Raw genomic sequence first — 14,322 nt, forward strand, 5'->3', positions numbered from 1 at the left:
GGCTTTTTCTTACTTGCTTTAACTTTCTCTTTTAATAGCCAATTAAATGGAAAGTCGAGAAATTTTGTTAGAAGCCATGTGTACAGGTTAAAGATGATGTCAAGTTTTATTATTGCGATGAAGGTTTCATTCAGAAAGTCAATTTGAATTTTATGGTCGTTTGGATTGAGATGTTGTCATTAAAACTTTTGGAATCGTTGTTTAGCACAATTTAATATTATCAGCCATTGGCGATACATAGCTGATTAAAGATTCTTACATTGGGTGACCACCCTCCTCCGTCTGGACAGAGAAGCAAAAAATATTGGAAAGCTATTCTGTTTAGTTAAACGGAAGAATATACTTAAGTGTATCTTGCTAGATCCTTTTGTGTTTTTCTTTTCAGTGTAATGCAGGTTATAGATAATTGATAATATTAAATAACAATATAGTAAATTTTATTGGTTTGGCTTGCTATAAAGATGATGTGCCATGATATATACGATTACTTGGAGCCTGAACCCACATGGCCCGAAGGCTTTACCGATGTATCAAACATGTAATACCTTTTATTCACTTTGTATTCCTTTCTTGTTAGGTTTTTTTGTGTGCCGTTCGTCTCGTGGCCTACTACGCTATTTCGATGAATTTTGTCCATTTAACATTTTAAGCTCGGACAAGAGCCCAAAGAAAGTATCATTTTGACAGACTCAGTTTGTAGCTTATACGAGTAAAATGTTTTCCTTGGTCTTAAAGTTGAATGCACTAGTACATCGCGTAACCGTACGGAATTGTCAATCTGAGGATAATTATATTTGACACTAGATTTTTCTTTTCTGACCTGAGTTAATGAACAGGATCGATAATAATGCTCTCTCGCTCAATCAGCTCAGCATTTTGAATGTAATTAGATTGATGACCTATCACTCTGCTAGCAACACACCTCGTGATTAGAGGTTACCAAGCAAAGTCGTTCGAAAAAAAAAAGAATTAATTTCCCTGAACGGTATAAAAATCTCTTATTAAAAACAAAAACCAAAACCAATTTTGTTTCATCGGAAAAATTCTTGACATGTATTTGCTGAAAAATGTAATGATTTCGAGAAATGTGTTCTGGTAAATGACTGTGTCGTGTTAATGGCGCTCTTGTATTGAGAACTTTATTATTATCTATCGGATTAGCACGACCATGCCAGAAACAGGATAATCTTTGCTTTAAAGATAATTAGTGAAAACTACTATATTATATTATGCATCGAAGTGATCATTCATGGCCAAGGTTTTTAACAATATAAGATTTTTATACGATAGGGCTAGAATGAGATTACTAAGCATGTTGTAATAGCAATGGTTTGCTTCTTGCTCTAGTATCACTCACTAGATTCACTATTTTAGCTTTTTCAGACTATGTTCGATTGAAGCAGGCTGGATCGGCCAGCGAACAAAAAGTCACGTGATTTTTTCAACAATCTGATTTGTCAATTAGCCCCCTTCATATGGAAAAGCGTGAAAGCTGATCCCGGGCCACTAATACCTCATACTTCAATGACTTATTTTCTTTCCCATCTTTCTACAGATTGAACAATATCTTCGACAAGTTTGACCAACTACAGCGTTCTGGGAATATGGTGGCACAAGACAGTAAGTGAAAACATTTCATTTCTCCAGATTTTTGTATCATCCATATTAAAAGCTTTTGAATCGTCCTACAGTTTTGTTTTGATTTCACCAAAATTGGTATGATGGTTCTCAGAAAAGGATTTTCGAGGTTTATGCTTTCGAAAATGGTTTAGATTTTCGGAAAAAGTACTATCAACGGTTTAAAACATCAATCATGGTGTATCAAGGCATAAACAAAAGAGATGAACTAAGAATCTCCTCAGTTAGGGACGTGTGCCAACTCTTAAATTTACCTATTGAAACTTTTCCATAGCAGGATGATCGTTTTTCTTACTACGGGAATAATGTAGTAAAGTCTAGAATACAACCAAGAGCGCGAGTTATATGGAGAGTGCAAAAACTAACTAAATGTTTAAAGTCGTGGCCGGGTTTGATAATAATATTATTGCTAACAAACGAACAAACAAATTTTAGTATACATCGATTCCTTCAACGTCTGCCAGTAGTCTCCATATTCAGCTTCGATGACGAAAAATTAAAGTGGTATTTGGGTACTTTTCAATAAGGTTTTGACTTCCTATGACAGGAAGTTAAATATCGCATGTCAAAAGCTCACCAGTATAGCTATTGGCTTGAAAAGCTGTGAGGTATTTTTAGCCCCTTGTACAGACGTAGGTTTATTTTGGTTATAAATATAGGATTTCGTTTTATATTAAGTTCTTTTGGTTTATTTTTAATCGCCTTTTCTTGTCTTGAATGCATATCTGTAATCTTTGAGAGAACGATTTTGTAGGTCGTATTTTGGCTTTTGTGATGAAACGTAGTCTCCGTAGGTTGGTTGTGGATAGTTGTTAGGTTGTCTGGAAATCAAGGTCTTTAATTTTTAATTGTTTTAACTGTTCTTTTTTCAACAGGATCAGCTTTTATAGTAAAAATCTAATCAAAGGGTTCCAGTTCTTTTAAGGCTTTTTTTAAAGAAAGTATTGCGCTACTGAACGTAACGTTTATTGAACGTTCATTAGACGTTCGGGATTTGGTAGCCAGGAACAGACGGGAGATTGAATGCACTTTTTTTTTGCTGCAATTCTGTTAACCTAGGAAAAAGTAGTTTGACTTTATCAATAGATATTATTTGGCTAGGATGTCATATTGGTAAAATACTGGATTCGAATGCCTTCAACTTATTTGCATTCGCATGATATTTCGGTTTTTGTTAAGCTTTAAAAAATGCCCCTTCTCCCACTGTGTAGTCCTTGCTAAAATAAATACTTTGTCAATGTGCAACTTGTAAGGTCGAAGTACGATTAAGAAAGCTTAAAAGATTGGACAGCCCGGTTCAAAACCCGATTATAATTCACAATCTGTCTCCTCAATGGTTCAATCCTGATCTTTAATGCTATTCTGTTTTCTAAGAGGATTTTCGTACAAAATTCAGAAAAATCTGAATTTCTTTTACATCATTGTATGTGAGAAGTGATGGTATGGTATTGCATTATGCGACAAGTTGTTCTTTTTTACAGAATGCTGTACACAGTTCAGTATGTAACTGATTGTTTTTGGTTTGTCACCAATTACCTACTGTGATGATGTTTGATTTATTATTTATGTGCCTGTAATAGTGTGTTTTGATTTTTCAATGATGCTTCCCTCTCTGCAGCTTTTGGATGTTGTTGTTTCTTTTTGTATGTTTGTAATGTCTGGACATCCATTTTACTGATTTTAGAATGTTTGGTTTTAACATGAATGCTGGAAATTTTTTCTTTGATTTTGGTCATCTTACGTTTTGCCGTGATTCAAGAATGGTAGATTTTGCTGGTGCGGGGTGATGTCTTGAAATCTTGGATTTTACATTTTGATAAAGATTTTGTTGTGGTATTTGTATCTATGTTTATCATCAGCTTTTGATTTTAATACTAAGCATCAGTATTTAACTTGCGATCACTTTTATTTTGTTCAACTGCTGATCAGAAAAGTCAACTTCGTGCTCGTGTAAAGTCAACATAAAAGTGTTACATCAAAACAACTTATAGCGCCCCCTCTTTATGTTTCTCTCCTCACATCTTACTTGAAGGCATTATAAAGTTTTTGATTTAGAGAAAGCTGAACTGAAAAACAAGTAATTGACTGACAGAACTGGCTGACTATTTAATGGGTACACTATAACTATGGGTTTCTATGTAATAGTAAACTCTTTCTAATTCGAACCTCTACTACTATTCGAATCTTTCTGTAATTCGAATCGAACTCAAGTATTGATGCTGCAGCTGGAAAGACGTATATAAATTACTCTCTGTAATCCGAATCTTTCTATAATTTGAAGAAATTTAGTCTCGTTGAAGATTGAATTAGAGAGAGAGAGTCAACGAAGCTTATAATCCTTATATGCGCGTAATGGTTAGTGACCTGTATGGGGTTTGTTTTTAAAATCTCCAGACTCAAAATAAACTTTGGTTACCATTCCCCATTTAGTGAATGGCTGCCATAGTTCCGTTTGTCTCGTTAGCTTGTTACAGCTTGTTACCATGGCGATGGTTAATCTCGTTTATTCAAGCTATTATTATTTTACATCGTTTATCGTGGAGATCGAGATTATGTGACCTTGGAATTATTTATAATTTTTATAATACAATAATGACCGGTTTGTGAGGGCTGTACTGAGAAATATTGCCCGAGGTCAAGTAACGACCGAGCTTGCGAGGTTGTTGCGTTGACCGAGGGAATGCAATATATAAATTGCTTAAAATACTTAGAGCTAGGAAATAGAATTCAAAGTTTTATATGGGCAACTCTGTGCAGTGTAGGCCCGTTGTCATGCGTTGTCAGAACCATTTGCATTGCGCAAAAACTCGTGTAGCTCGCTTCGAAAAAGTAACTTGCTGCTTGCTTAGCTTTAGCTAACTACTTTTTATGACAAATTCCAGGGGTTTTGCTTCGTTTTTTTATGCGCTGGCGAAAATTAGCTTCGACGAATCCTAGATTTCAGGCCGGCGAGTTCGATGCTTTATATCATATTGCTTTCACTTGAGCCCCTTATTTGTCTGACATTGCATTATCCCAGTACCCGCGTGATCTAGTGTGATCTTAGTAAGTTTTATACGAGAGATCTTTAAATTCCATTAAATTTGAATTAAAATTGAATTACTAGAGGTTATGCAATTCATTAGATTTACAAACCTAAAGAGAAATGAAACAGGCTACCCCAAATTTGGGGTAACTCTGGAGAATTTTATACACGATTAAACATCCCCTATGCGTGCAGGGTTACTTTTTGTTTGACGGGTTATTGGATCCATCTCATACAAAACAAACACGAGATAAAATGTCTATCATGTTTGATTCTCCACCAAATGTATGTTTATCATCAGGCTCAATATTATTTGTTTTGTCTTCAGAATATGTTTCACTGAGTTTAGGATTGAATGTTTTTCAAACTGTTTATTGATGAGAGGATAAACAGTTTTTAAAGCCAAGGAGGTTTGGGAACAAGTAAAATAGAAAGTCAACCTTGTTGTAGGCCATTGTAGCTAGTGGTTTTTACTTCCACTTCTCTCAAGAAGTTGGAGCATTTCCGCATTCGAATAGTTGAGAATTGCACCTTTAAAGCACTTTTAGAGCATTGAAAAATATTTTTATTGAAACTTTGTATCATAATTTCCATTGCTTTTTGATGTTGACGGCGAAAAATGAAGCCAGTTTCAAGGATACCTCGATTGATGGTGTACGACCATTATGATAGTAAGTTGCACTAGATCTTTTTGTTTTGGTGTCGATTTCTAACCTCTCCTACCAGCTATCTCCCAATTTATATCTGAGACACTTCACATGGCCCCCTTCCCACTGTCAGCGTTATTGGCTATTTCCGGGCTCCGGAGGACGGATTTATATCTTGCAAGAATGTTTAAAATTCTTCTGTCTAAGGATGCATTTGTTGGAATTGAGGTTGAGGCTTTCCCTTTTTCCAAAAGGGGTTGCGCGCGTTTCAGAACTCTTCCGTCCCTCCACTCTGTTTGCATAGCAAAGACATGCGGGAGGCAGGAGTGACAAAAACAAGCCGTAAATGTCAAAAAAGTTGCAAAGAGATTACTTACTCGGTGATTTGGACTGTAGCAAAAGTATATTTCTGTTGTGCGTTGTGCTTTTTTTCTCAAAAAATCTCCATCGGGAAGTTTTTCTCCACAACAAAAGAAAAGGAGGAGGAATAAACAAACATCAAAATATTTTTCTCTTCAAGAGAGAATCCTACATCATTAAATTTTCACACATCTTTTTATGATTTATATCCTGACCACCTGGGGTTCAGGAAATATTGCCATCATTACGGCACCCTCCTTTATTTTACTGACTTTATGAGTACATATCAAGTTACTCAATACTCATCTCTTAGTTCTGGCCTCCTGGTAGGTCACCCTTTTTAATCATCATCTATTATTCATTACCTTACGCCATTATTTACGCGCTTAATAAGATACCCCCTACGTGTACATTAAAGGTATCAGAAAGATTTAATGATTCTTTGCTTGCTTTTAATGATATGCAATTAATTGGTACACATATTTTTTCTCTCTCGTTAATTATTCTCATCTCTGCTGCTGTTGCTGTTTGTTCTGATGTTGTGTTGCGTACAGAGGGTTGGTTTTTTGTTTTTGATAGCTAATCGTCTGAACAGCACAGATGGCTCACAAATTTCTTTTCGTACATTATGTTGTTGATGGTGTTGTCGAATGATTTTGTATAGTTTTTATGGCATTTCCTTTAAATCATTTTTAGACCATACCCCGTGTCCGAAAATTGATCATTTAGTCCAAGCTGTCCGGAATATGTTTCCATTGCGTGCCTTATTTTTTATGAAATTGTTTGGTCGATCTCTTGCCAGACTCTCAGCTGGTCACAGTGATTTCTATCATTCAATCGTTTTGAAGTTATCTAGTTATCGTGAGCTTTCGGAAAGAATATTCGTCCAAATTAGAAAGAGCTGACCCTTCTCCTTCGTATTGTGTTTTTTGATGAAACGGGAGGAGAATCTTCTACGTACAGGGTGACTTGAATAAGCCAAGAAACGAAGTTGAGTTAGACAAAACATGATTTCTCACGGAGATCTCGTATCCGTTTCCGTTTTCTTTCCGTTGATCACGTTGTTACGTCGTTTCTCCTTATCGTAAACAACTTAACGCATCGCAGGTGCTACGTCACAAGAAAATCTTGTATATAAATTTCCTCATCTCCGAGGAGCCTATTGACATTTCACATCAAGCTTTAAAGTAAGTCTGTTATCCATCTTGTTCCCTTTACAACGCGACTCGGTCATGCAGGGTTGTATTTTTATTTTTCGAGTACAGTAGTTACTTTATGTTTTATGTCGTGTGTCGTATTCGGTATAATACATGCACGTTTGGTGTATGCACCTTTTTATGTTGTATAGAAAACCTTGGTGGTGTATATGTTATCTTTCTAGTTTTTGATGAGATGTTAATGATATTAAACGTGTTTTTTGATTTGGTGGGTTTGATTTTTATGGTGGTCAACTTCTATCATTTAATGCGGAACACGAGAGTTTCTTTGCCTCTCATGATTGACAATTTCATCAATTAAATCACAACAAACGTGACTTTGATAAAATCTAAGTTGTTTAAAAGTATGGTGGGTGAGATTTTTATGGATAAGAAAATTGATACAGTGTGTAACTGAACCACTTTACTTTGCGCCTTCTTTTTTCGTAGCATTCTCAGCACGGATCATTTTTGTTTATTTCCGTCTCCGATGACACTAGTTCATGCTTGCTCCCTTGGTCATCTCCCAGTGTCTTGGTGAAATCACAGTTTCTGTTTGATCACTGTGGTGGTTCTTGTTTAAAAATGAAATGATCATTAAATCGAGTTTGTTTATCTCGTACACAATAGAGTGGATAGAATTAGGTACATTTCTGATAAACCCTTTAGAGCAGACCGTGGTATGTGTAGAATGGATGATTTTTTGTGAGATTAGCGATGAACGGGACAATGTTTAAGTAGTAGAAAGATGGGTTTGCATTCTACACTCTTCAAAACAACAACATTATGGCTCGTTCATGTTGTTCTATTTGTTATTTCAACGGAACAGGAGGGACCACTTCACTTCACTTCACTTCAAACAAATTCTACTTTGACATATTGCTTGTCACATAAAAGTGGTTCTCTTTAAGAGATATGTTTATTTTCGACACAGACCGTGCTTGATTTAAATGCGGTATTCGTCCTCTTTTTACATCCGGTTTGTCATAATCGGCAAACAACGTTCAAACAAATCTACGCCCTTGACGTTCAAACCTAAGCTGCCTCGTGATTTTTAAAGCACTATACTACCAGTGGCTTTTTAGAGGTCTTCGATTCAGACTACACGTTTTTTTAACTGTATCTAATGTCATTCAAATAACATTAAACGAACTTTAGAATAATGTGTGTGGTCTGTCATTTTGGGATAAATGAAATTTCATTTTCCCACTGGTTTCTTTAAGATTTAACTCAACAATTTCTTCAATATTGAAGAGTTGGCTGAGGGCCGATGATCAAAAGATTAACATATCCACCATGAAAGATCTCTGTTGCAATAACAATTCAAATGTGTTATATGTTACAAAATTCCACATCTTCTAGTCATGATGCATAATAATTTCATGTTATGATTGACTTAGAAAACGGGGCAAAAGGTATTAATCCCCCGGATTTTCATTACTCCTTTTATCGTAGAGGTATTTTGATAGTCATGTTACTATACTAAAAATATGATTTAAAACAAAATGCAATTTTAAAGTGTTCAGACAATGCAAGAAAGAGATTGTTTCGGAAACCCTTGACCATAAGTAATATGGTGTTTTGATGAAGGCATTAAATGAATTCTTTTTGAGCCGATAACTTTTTCTTTAACTTTCGCATATTGGATGGAATTTTGATCAGAAAATTGTATTAAATGTGTGATTGTTTTTAACGCTGCTGTTGATGTTGATGAATATTGGTGTTTTCTTAATCTTGATTGATTTTTTTTACTCTTTGCTACTTTCGTGTAGTACGGCGTATGTGGTTGTCTGTTTAGAGTAGGCTTGAAAAGTACGTAGGTTTTAGGTTGGGTTCGTGTAAGTTATATACACGGATAGAGAGGCAAGATTTTGGTACTGGCATGGGGCTTTGTTACTGTATTACTGCTTAAGGGATAGCAATTAACTTCAGCAGAAAATTGTTTTATGCAGCGCATCCAATCCTTTTCTATCTTTTTCTCATCCCTAACGAAAAATGTCGTTTGGATAAAAAGGCGGTTTTCGACATTAGCCCGACTTAAACGGCATTATTTGTTCTTTGAAACCCATGAGCATTTAGATTTCGTTTTAGTTAGAAATCCTAAAATTTGCCAAATCAATTGCTGCAAGTCAAATGGGCCTTTGAATACTATAATCGAGCAGGGGGGGTTGTTTGTTGTCAATTTTGAAATATGGGGCTGATATGACGATAATTCTTCATTTTAAGACCTCTCGCCCCCTCATTATCGACTTTGTTCAGAAGAATTTATGGTTAAATAATTTTTGCTAAATGTCTAAATTAGGTGTATTCATGGCCTTCGGTAGCTTTATTTAAAGTCTTTATTAGGTATTAGTCCATACGTCTTTGAAGATATTATACTCAACTAATGTTTTTGATATGAACTTGTTTGTGGTCGAAATTATGGTTGAATATAGATATCTCATTAGCTTGGATGATAATTATATTTAATGATAGTGCTCACATGAATATAATCGCTGGTTTGGTGTGTACAATATTTTGTGTATTGATCGATGATGCAAGCTTCCAATTTGCTGGTGCTTCTGGCTTGCGGAGTATTCCTTTGACTGTGTGTTTTCTCGGTGGCTCCTGGCTTCTATGTCTCCTGCAGTATTGTTGTTGGTGTGTTGGCTGGTCTAGACTGTTCAATTTTTTCAACTCGTTTTATCTTTTGACAATGTAATATTAACGTATCCATGAGTTATGCATTCTGTGTTTTTAACAGTAGGGTTCGCCGTCCAAAATCCTAACTGACTGACTTTTTCGTCGGTGCGTTCAGAAATGCTTCAGCCGCCCACTGCCCTCTTCGCCGAATATATTTGCAGACTGGCTTTAGGGTGTTTTAGATACCCTAATTTTGATATAATAGTATTACGATAGACTCCTCATAAAGTTAGGTCTTTGTTGAAGTAATATTGTTCCGACCTTTTTCCTCTATTCTTCCATACCAAAATTACTTTTAAAAAAGGGGGAAAATTTGTACGTCAGGTAGATAGTCATGACGTGATGATTGAACCTTAATACACATAATTGATGTTATGTTGTGCGCGAATTAAGGACTGGATTAATCTGAACCTCTAATCACCCTTTTGTGTGAAGATATTTAATGATTCTCTTCCACTGTACATCAAAAATAAAAGGAGACTTTAATTTCATTTCGTAGAACAGTAATTAGTATTCAGTTTTTCTCGCATAATCTTTTGAAGCGGTTCTGTCTCGCCTTTAGTATTTTGTTGTGTTGATTATAAAGTGTGCAAGGTTTCGATTCACAAGTAACAAGGATCTGGGTACGAAAATGGTTTTGAAAACACTTCGGAGAGTGAATCTGCTGAGCCTTTTCAGCATCAAGGAGGAAGAAGGTACCTTTCATCTTTCGTTATTTTGTTTCAAGCTTTTAAAAGACCAGTCTCCACAAGCAATTGCACTTTTCAAACCTTCTATCGAACTAGGTTCTACCAAAAAAGGTTTTTGTAATGTCTAGCACATATCTCCTACCATTTGTTTAAACACACGAGCACAAATTTTGAGAAATTCTTTCGTTGATTCTGCTCTGTCAGCAATCTTTATCATGAAATGAATATTTTTCGTTTTAAACGTTTAAAGAAAGAAGAAATCTCATGAGCGGATACTCGATTTAGAAACACGGATATTCCACTCCAGCATTCCACTGTAATTATCGACCGCATGCATATTTCCGGCCTCTCTTGTTGCAAACTAGTAAGAAGATTGGTTTTGATATATTTTGTTTTACCTATGCATGTAATGCATGTAATTATAAATTGAACAGAGAAAGAAAAAGTAATGTTGATGAAATCAAACTAATTTTCCTGCATGTTTACGTTGGTATAATTTTGTAAAAAAGGTCCTTTGGGGTGAAGCGGTGAAATTACATGTTGCAATTTATGGCATCTTGTGAGATCGGGAGCGAGTTTTCGTTTGCCGAATTCTCTTTTTGTTTGCGTGACCAGTTTTTTGGAGTAGAAATGAAATTGTTGAGAACGATATTTTGACAGCATTTGCTCAATCATTGTATATCTCGTAACTGAGGTTGGACTTCTAACTTTACTAAGTACTTACTGTGTAAATTCTTCGGACATAACTAACTTCTTTTTTCTCCGTTTCCATGTAACTTTGGATGAATTCAGGGCGTAACCAATTTGCAGTCTCACACTTTATAGATCTTGTTTAGGTTGCTAACGGAATCGATTTATTAGTAAAAACAGGTCACATAACTTTTTCTTTTCTTGATAAGAAGCTAATGAAATTTTCTATTTATATGTTAATCCCATCTAGAAACAAAACGTTAAGCTATTTTGTTTTGATTCGCACCTTGTGTTCTCTGTTCTTGGCTAATCTCTTCCGAGGTCACGCTAGACACAATAGTTTTGTGTATCCTAACTTTTGACCTTTGTCTGACAACTATTTTGTACCCTTCGACTATGCACTTGAACACCCACAATTTTAAAAGCCTTGGGCTGTTCTTATTTTTTTGAGTTTTAAACCTAAAAATGTTCTTAACATGTTCTTATTTTTGCAATTTTTTTGAGTATTTTTGTTAATTTTCTTAAGAAATTAGGTGTTCTAGAGTCTGCAAAGCCTTAAAATGTTGTTAACTTGTTCTTAACATTTTGGCCATCAAAGCCTCATGTTCTTATATAGTTTGTTCTTATAAAAAACGTGTACAGGGAGTTTGTTTCTATTTTATGTGGTTTTCACATGCACGTTGTTTTGACGTTGTGTGCCATTTATTTCTAAATTTAGAACTTTAAAGACTTTTAAAGCCTTCGGATGTTCTTAACTTTTTGAGTTTTAGGGCTGAAAATGTCCTTAACATGCTCTTATTTGCAAAGCATGAAAATGTTGAAAATTTTCTTCCCTCGGCTCTATTTTAATGTCTTTATGTCTCGAATTCATATTGTATGCAGATAAAATTGACATTTTATCTGGGTTATAGGGTCCACTGACCTATAGCAATTTTGATTTTTTTTCATGGATACTAACTGAACAGCAAGAAGCTCTTCTTTGCTTCAAAATGGGCGTTTTGCTTCATTTGACCTAGAAAAATTATTCATAAATAATACGTATTTTCTACCTTGTCATATCAGGTAGTTGTTAATTTTCGCTAACATCATATCTACATTGTTTGTTTCATATTTGGCCCATGTTAGATTTTGCTTTTTCGTGTTTTTCACATTTAATAACTCATTCTTTCCCCTTTTCCTACATACTAAAAGCTTATAGAAAATTTGAAACTTAATTCAAGAACATTTAACAGAAGAAAAAGAAGATATAAAATTATAACAAGGGAACACTATACAAGACACTGGAGACGAAAATGCGGTCAGAAACACTGCATCGAAAAACTTATTTAAACAATAACAACGGACTATCACAGTCTAAACGTAGCACTAGCCTGTCATCTGCTGATTTTCTAAACAACAATGTTGCACCGTGTTCACAGGCTACAAAGCGTAGCTCTAGCCTGTCTTCGGATACACTTGATACATTGATACCAGTCCACTTACTGGCTAATGGTACAGAGCCTGATGTGAAGAGGAGCTCTAGCCTGACTTCCCTTTGCGCAATGTTTACAGAGTGGGACGGGGAAGAATTTTTAGAGAAATTCTATTCACAATTACTCGAAATTGAAGGTAGAGTTTGTTCTGTTCTTTTTGTATAGATAGACAGAAATTATGAAAGTGAACTGGGTTCGAGTTTGACTGAGGACGAACGACTCAAAAGGCGCCTGGAATCTAGTCCTCTTTCAGCATTTAGGGTTGATAAGCATTCATCGTCAAATGCGTATTATTAGGGTTTCGTTGACTTTACGATCATCCTTTCAATACAAATCGAATTTTTCATCAAAATGTAAACCATCACGAAAGCATACTAACCTCATTGGAACAATCACCTGAGAACCTCATCCTTTTTTATGTTGCTGTAACCAAATTGTTCGAAAGCATAAATTGCCATTTTTCATCATAAACTGTGATAACGAGTCACTAAATGATTCCTATTTCAGTCCCAGCATGACCTAAGTTTGTCCAAGCTGTGATGCGTATATAAAATCCCCTTAAAAATCTTTTCTTTTTTTCAAAGTTTTAATCGATAATCGATTTTTTTCCTTTTCATTTCTAGCTGAGGCTGATGGCGCAGTCCCTACCCCAATCAGGAAAAAGGTACATTTTTATATTATATCCCTCTTTTATAAAGCTCAAATACTTTGAAGCCTATTTTTTTCATACATTGAACTCAAAAATCAAAAACTGGAATGGTAAATAAGTTAAAGTATTTGATCTCACACGAATTTTTCTCCTACTATACTTCACAATTTTGAGTGACAGAAAAATCTGCAACTATGTCTCAAAAGCTTGCAAAAACATATAAAGATCTGTATAAAAAATCCATTCCAGTCTAGAAGTTTTGAGTTCCGTGATACTTATTTAGTCATGATTTATTTATAGTCTTTCGTTTATCAGTTTTTACCCCCTCCTTATAATTTGATCCTCGTGTTATGATGTTTTTCAACTGGGACCCAATTTCTATCCAGCTTGGGAGAGTTGTCCTAAACAAGAACTTATTGAGAAAAAAAAGTAATGAAAAGCTTTTTTAAAAGCTCTTGTCATATGCAGAAACAGATTGTAAAATGTATTTTGACTCCTAAACTTAGAGTTGGAGACTTTCTTTAGAGGAGAATTTTCCGGCTGTTTGAATCTCTCTTTCTCACGACGGCTCAGAAACTCTGGTCTCACGATGAAATTACACGATGAAAAACAGACGTTCGTTCCCATGCTAATCTTGGAAGGGAACTCTAACGGGCGAGATTCTTTTCATTTTATCTCCAGACCAGCGAACAGACTCTCCTATGAGATGAAAAAATAAAGAATTATTGAAAAGATAAATTATAGAAATGTCCAACCAATCTTTTCAACCAGTTTTTCGGATGAGCACAAATAAAAAAGAGGAAAATTTTGGACCAAAAAATAGTAATTACGTTGGTTTTTTCTATTAGATAAGGCTTGAAGCTTTTGAATAATATATTTTTGAAGATTGTTTTTTTTTTTACGATTCGTAATGTGCAGGGGATTGATCAACTTCTATGTGTACGAATTAAAAAATTACGTTCTTGTCTAGGTTTCCCCAATTTGTATAATTTAGATTGCGTCTAGTATGAAGTCATATTTTTATATCACCAGGCTATGTTTTTGTTTTTGTTTGGGATTTAGAATTCGAGCATACTATCTCTAAGAATAGGCGATGATTGATCAGTACCATGGAGTTCTCTTTTACGCTTAAAAATCGACGGCTATTAATTTTTGAGCGTCTTCTGGCAGTTTGGTTGAACTTTCGATAAAGTTTTGTTTTAGACGAAGAGTTTTTCAACACCATCTTTATTGTCTGAGTAGTCAGTTTTCACATAAATGTGAATAGAAGCTTG

The 14,322-nt window shown here is 35.1% G+C and overlaps 1 protein-coding gene across 5 annotated transcripts in view; it reads left to right on the forward strand.

Annotated features, from left to right (window-relative positions):
• Positions 1-14,322, forward strand: part of LOC136808584 (CLIP-associating protein 1-like) — a 43,030-nt gene that overhangs the window by 8,482 nt on the left and 20,226 nt on the right. Inside the window, exons 1-3 of one of the 5 annotated variants that reach the window (XM_067065116.1) lie at positions 384-538; positions 1,556-1,620; positions 13,023-13,063. In XM_067065116.1, coding sequence (XP_066921217.1) covers positions 462-538; positions 1,556-1,620; positions 13,023-13,063 — 183 coding nt within the window. In that variant the 5' untranslated portion in view covers positions 384-461. Of the gene's footprint in view, positions 1-383; positions 539-1,555; positions 1,621-5,128; positions 5,335-10,026; positions 10,244-12,115; positions 12,536-13,022; positions 13,064-14,322 lie in introns of those variants that run through there. The other 4 variants (XM_067065114.1, XM_067065118.1, XM_067065117.1 and 1 more) reach the window with 4 other exon arrangements.

The sequence above is a fragment of the Clytia hemisphaerica genome, unplaced genomic scaffold (assembly GCF_902728285.1).
Source record: "Clytia hemisphaerica strain Z4C2 unplaced genomic scaffold, Clytia hemisphaerica genome assembly, whole genome shotgun sequence".
In the NCBI taxonomy this organism is placed as follows: Eukaryota; Metazoa; Cnidaria; class Hydrozoa; order Leptothecata; family Clytiidae; genus Clytia; species Clytia hemisphaerica.